We start from the raw sequence: 5000 nt of genomic DNA on the forward strand, positions 1-5000 counted from the left end.
AATCTACTCGAAAAGGTTACCATATTAGGAATAGTTGAAGGAAATAATCTACAGCAGGAATTGTTTTAAAATTAGTTGTTAGACAGGAACATTTACAGGGGGGATGAGGGGGATGGGGAGAGAAAGGGGAAGGAGGGGGTAGGCAGACAGACACACCTCGTCAAACAAATGAGATCGCTGACATTTTTTTCATTTTCACCCCGGGTTTTTTTTTGTTGTTGTTGTTGTTTTGTTTTGTTTTTGTTTTGTTTTTCACACTATCAGCTTATCGCTTCCCGACAATAGAAAAGCTATTGTTGGTTTTGTTGTTGTTGTGGTTTTCGTTCTCATGCACTGAAAGTTCATTTGGTGTGAATGCACCTTGCACTGATCGACCTCGAACGTTTGTTTTGTTAGTTTGGAAATTTATGTTGTTGTGTTGTTGTTGTTGTTGCTGTTGTTGTCGGTGGTGGTGGTTGTTGTTTTGTTGTTGTTGGTTGTTTTGTTGTTGTTGTTTTTGTTGCTTTTTTTTTGCTGTAATAGGTCAGATTAAAGATGACGACATGGGTGAGGCGTACAGAAATCGACTCCAAACAATGGCAAGCCATCAACACTGCCGCTGTGCATTCAGCATTCTCCTGGGTTGCTAAAAATGGCCGCCTTGTGATGGGGCACGGTACATCGTGGAATGAGCAATTGGAACTGGAACTTGGCTGTGATCCCTTCCTCCAACAATGGATTGCGGTTCAATTTTAAAAGTTTGGAGGACAGGGGGAACAGGTGACAGGGGTGGAGGAGACACGGGGACAGACAGACAGACAGACAGAGAGACACTGATGTTAAGGGGAAGTAATACCAGTTTCTCTGGGTTCAACAGAATTTAAATGAAACTAAGCAATTTATTGTTGCTTTATATTCGTTTTTAGTAGCTGATTAAACGTTCTCTAGCGGGGTGTTCCTTTTCTCGTTGAAATGAACATTGTCTTTGCATGGGCCAATACTGAAGCAGAGCTGAAAATAGCATTTGTTTTGGTCACTGCATTGGAATAAACAGACAGAGACAGAGACAGAATTTAAATGAAACCATAGACAGAGACATTTTCTTTGCATGGGCGAATGCAGAAGGAGAACTGAAAATAGCACTGTTTTGGTCACTGCATTGGAATAAAACCTGTCTGTAAGAAACAGCGACGAAGTCGTGAGAGAAAGAGAGAGAGGGGTGGTGGTGGGGGGGGGGGGGGGGGCAGGCAGATAAACACACAGAGAGAAACACAGAGACAGAGAGATAATCATTCCACAAACTTCTGCACACACACACACACACACACACACACACACACACACACACACACACACACACACACACACACACAGGATTCCTCTCACACATGGACAATACAGTCAGCGGGTTCGGTAGACGCCATTAATCCTTGTTCGTAGCACAAACATCTCCTGGTGTCTGTCCACTGAGGATATCTGTCTGTCTGTCTGTCTGTCTGTCTGTCTGTCTGTCTGTCTGTCTGTCTCTCTCTCTCTCTCTCTCTCTCTCTCTCTCTCTCTCTCTCTCTCTCTCGTCATCTGTAATTGTTCTTGTGCGAATAGCAAAATCTCGCATTTCAGACAAGAAAGAAGAAAAGGTTTGGGTTTTTTTAATATCAAAATAATGACCTAGTTCAGATGTGAGATGAGACTGGGTTGACGATGCTAGACTGAAAACAAATGTGCGGCTTCTCATTTCTTTCTTCGTTTGCCAAACTAACGCAAAAGGTCATGATTATTTCTTTCGATAGATTTGTTGTTGGTGTTGTTTGCTTGTTTTTGTGGAGACAGACTATCTTTCGGGTATGTTGCTTTAAGGTTGCATTATCCTTGTACCTTGAGGGTGGACACTGATTACTGACACATTGAAGACTATCTTGGGAATGGACACTGATTACTGACACAGTGAAGACAGACAGTACCTTGGGGATGGACACTGACTGGATGGCCTTGGTGAAGTGGCCAATGGCTTTACGGTGCTGCTCCAGCCTCTGCAGGGCCACCCCCAGGTGGTAATGCAGCTCGTACATCTGGCGATACGGAGAACGTGAAACGACAAGTCAGGGAGAAAGAAGAAGAAACAGGAGAAGCAGGAGAGGTGGAGTGGTGGCCAAGTAGTAATGCACATCTGGGTATTATCAGTAGTAGTATCTCCTTTTTTTTCTTTTTTTTCTCAAGGCCTGACGAAGTGCGTTGGGTTACGCTGCTGATCAGGCATCTGCTTGGCAGATGTGGTGTAGTGTATATGGATTTGTCCGAACGCAGTGACGCTTCCTTGAGCTACTGATACCGATACTGATAGTGATACTGATACTTCTTGCCCTTGGGACTGCGATGCTTTTTGTGTGGCAACATCAGTTCCATCACTGACAATCACACCAAAGCAGTGACTGCACTTCAGACTGAAGCCACATGGATCTCGTTTCACCAACAGTCGGCTGTCAAGGAGTCAGAAGAAACACAGTCCCGCAATATACTTTTATAAATGAACGGAAAGGCAAATGAAGCAACAGCCGACACTGCCAACGGGTTGTTCTCATATGCTGAGCGTTGAAGACAACGCACTCGATGTGCCAAATCATAGCCCAGAGAAAGAGAGAGAGCCCAGAAAAAAATACATGTGTAAGGTTTCCAGAGAACGTGAATGTGGTTAGACCAGCCAGACAGAAAAAGGGGTAATGATACGACAGGCAGAAAAAGGGGTAATGATACGACAGGCAGAAAAAGGGGTAATGATACGACAGGCAGAAAAAGGGGTAATGATACGACAGGCAGAAAAAGGGGGTAATGATACGACAAGCAGAAAAAGGGGGTAATGATACGACAGGCAGAAAAAGGGGGTAATGATACGACAGGCAGAAAAAGGGGTAATGATACGACAGACAGAAAAAGGGGTAATGATACGACAGGCAGAAAAAGGGGTAATGATACGACAGGCAGAAAAAGGGGGTAATGATACGACAGGCAGAAAAAGGGGGTAATGATACGACAGGCAGAAAAAGGGGTAATGATACGACAGGCAGAAAAAGGGGGTAATGATACGACAGACAGAAAAAGGAAGGAAAAGGACAGCAACAGAAAAGAGCACATAATTCCCAGGAAGTGAGGACAGTGTTTGCAACCGAAAGAGCCCTTGGCATCTCCAGGGATTGAAAGGGGGAGGGGAGGAAGACTGGGGGAGCAGAGGGGGGGGGGGGCATTGAAAGGAGGAGAACGAGGAGGCAAGAGAAAAAGAAAAAAGAATCGATAATTTGTATTTGTATTTCTCTCTTTTTTTTTTGTCACGACAGATTTCTCTATGTGAAATTCGGGCTGATCTCCCCAGGGAGAGTGCATCGCTACACTGAGAGCGCCATCCATTTTTTGTTATTTTTTTCCTGCGTGCAGTTTTATTTGTTTTTCCTATCGAAGTGGATTTTTCTACCGAATTCTGCCTTTTATTGCCGTGGGTTCTTTTACGTGCGCTAAGTGCTTGCTGCACATGAGACCTCGGCTTATCGTCTCATCTGAATGACTAGCGTCCAGACCACCACTCAAGGTCTAGTGGAGGGGGAGAAAATACCGGTGACTGAGCCGTGATTCGAACCAGCGCACTCAGATTCTCTCGCTTCCTAGGCGGACGCATTACTTCTAGGCCATCACTCCACATTTAAGGTGATGATGATGATGATGATGATTTGTCCGCGCATGTGTTTGGCGTGTGTGTGTTTATTCTGGTGTGCGTTGGTGTTGACAGCGTTTTGGGACGTTTCCAGGTGCGTATGTGAGCACGTGTGTGTATGTGTGCGTGTATGTGTGGCTACATGGTGTGTGTGTGTGTGTGTGTGTGTGTGTGTGTGTGTGTGTGTGTCTGTGTCTGTGTGTGTGTGTGTCTGTGTGTGCCTCTGTGTGTGTCTGTGTGTCTGTGTGTGTCTGTGTGTGAGTGTGTCTGTGTGTGTGTGTATGTGTGCGTGTGTGAGTGTTTGTGTGTGTGTGTGTGTGTGTGTGTGTGTGTGTAGTATGTGTGTGTGTGTGTGTGTGTGTGTGTGTGTGTGTGTGTGTGTGTGTGTGTGTGAACTCACTGACCAGGATAGCGTAGGATTGGGGAGGCTCGTAGTCTTTGGGGAAGTGGGTTTTGTCCACCAGCCATATCAACCTTTTGTAGCTCTCCGCCACCTGCATCATCATCGTCATCACCATCATCATCATCATCATCATCATCATCACCATCACCATCATCATCATCATCATCATCGTCGTCATCATCATCATCACCATCACCATCATCATCATCATCATCATCATCATCACCATCATCATCATCATCATCGTCGTCATCACCATCATCATCATCATCATCACCATCATCATAGTCATCATCATCACCATCATCATCATCATCATCATAGTCATCGTCATCATCATCATCATCATCACCATAGTCATCGTCATCGTCATCATCATCATCATCATCATAGTCATCATCATCATCGTCATCATCATAGTCATCATCATCATCATCATTATCATCATCATCATCATCATCACCATCATCATCATCATAGTCATCGTCGTCGTCGTCACCATCATCATCACCATCAATGTCGTCGACGTCTTCACCACCATCATCATCATCATCATCATCATCTTAAAGCAAATAATGATAGTCAACAACCCAGAATAATTACAGTCATCATCATTATCATCACAAACCGAATAAGCAACGATGCTGGTTATATTACCAAAGTAATCATCATCGCTATAAATTTTTTAAAAATTTAAGCCCAAACAACAGTGCTAACACCATCATTAACATCTCCACCACCATCAATGTTATCAACGTCATCACCGTTATCATTATTGCCATCATTATCACAATTATTTCAAAGTAAAACAAGAGAGGCAAGGCCTTCAAGACTCACTTGTGATACACTTTTTTTTTTTTAAATCTAATCGTTAAAATGTGTTCTGGATTTGTTATTATAAAGCTTCGGGTTAAAAGG

The 5000-nt window shown here is 43.8% G+C and overlaps 1 protein-coding gene across 5 annotated transcripts in view; it reads right to left on the reverse strand.

Moving 5' to 3' along the window:
* The window catches only part of LOC143284780 (uncharacterized), a 124863-nt gene that overhangs the window by 98766 nt on the left and 21097 nt on the right, over nucleotides 1–5000 (reverse strand). For all 5 annotated transcript variants that reach the window (XM_076591780.1, XM_076591778.1, XM_076591781.1 and 2 more), the window contains 2 exons: nucleotides 4084–4173; nucleotides 1941–2048 (listed from right to left, as the gene is read on the reverse strand). In XM_076591780.1, the coding sequence (XP_076447895.1) occupies nucleotides 1941–2048; nucleotides 4084–4173 (198 nt within the window). The remainder of the gene's footprint in view (nucleotides 1–1940; nucleotides 2049–4083; nucleotides 4174–5000) is intronic.

Source organism: Babylonia areolata, chromosome 8, assembly GCF_041734735.1.
Source record: "Babylonia areolata isolate BAREFJ2019XMU chromosome 8, ASM4173473v1, whole genome shotgun sequence".
Classification (NCBI taxonomy): domain Eukaryota; kingdom Metazoa; phylum Mollusca; class Gastropoda; order Neogastropoda; family Buccinidae; genus Babylonia; species Babylonia areolata.